Genomic DNA, 642 nt, shown 5'->3' on the forward strand with positions numbered 1-642 from the left:
GCAGGTTCTTGTAGTCGTGGGGTGTCAACTTTGCTCGGCAGTGCGGGCACGTCTTCGTTTTCCCAGGAACTTGCAGCCGTGTGTGACCACCTTCCTCAAACACTTCGTACGATTGCCGTCCGACGTAATTCACAGGGTTTCGGCGTGGAGGCCGAATCGCATCTTGGACGGGATTTTGAGGAAGGAACGGTGGATCTTCGCCAAGGTCAATGTCCTGGAGGGCGTCCTCGATGAATTGAACCTCCCCATGAATGACCGTAGGGTCTTGCAGTGGTTGAAAAGGATACGGCTCGAGCGTCAGATGAAGGCTGATGTCGTCGAGCACTCCCTCGACGAAGTCAATTTCGTCTTGTAGTGCCTGTGGATCATCCAATGGCTGAAATGGACGTGGGTTGAGCTGAACGTCCAAAACCGCCATCTCTTCACGGCCTAACGCGGGTCCTTCTGGTATGATCGGTGGCTCAGGGGGCACAAACTCCATCAGGAAGTCTTCCACATGCGGTTCCTCTTCAGCTGACCGCATTTGAGTTTTCTTCGCACGTTGCCGAGCTTCCTTCATCTTGGCAGCTTTGACGGCCAGTTTTGCTTTCGCAATGCGGAGTTGCTCTCGGCGGTTCCGTTAACGATTCAATACGGTTTCCT

General features: G+C 53.9%; 1 protein-coding gene across 1 annotated transcript; it reads right to left on the reverse strand.

Moving 5' to 3' along the window:
* Window positions 1-24: 24 nt before the first annotated feature.
* Window positions 25-559, reverse strand: H257_19070 (hypothetical protein; the record flags this gene model as incomplete). The annotated part of the gene is made up of 2 exons (XM_009848219.1): window positions 25-52; window positions 111-559. The coding sequence occupies 2 exons, from the start codon at window positions 557-559 to the stop codon at window positions 25-27; spliced, it is 477 nt and encodes a 158-aa protein (XP_009846521.1).
* Between the last annotated feature and the right edge of the window lie 83 nt (window positions 560-642).

Source organism: Aphanomyces astaci, assembly GCF_000520075.1.
Source record: "Aphanomyces astaci strain APO3 unplaced genomic scaffold supercont1.335, whole genome shotgun sequence".
NCBI lineage: Eukaryota > Oomycota > Saprolegniomycetes > Saprolegniales > Verrucalvaceae > Aphanomyces > Aphanomyces astaci.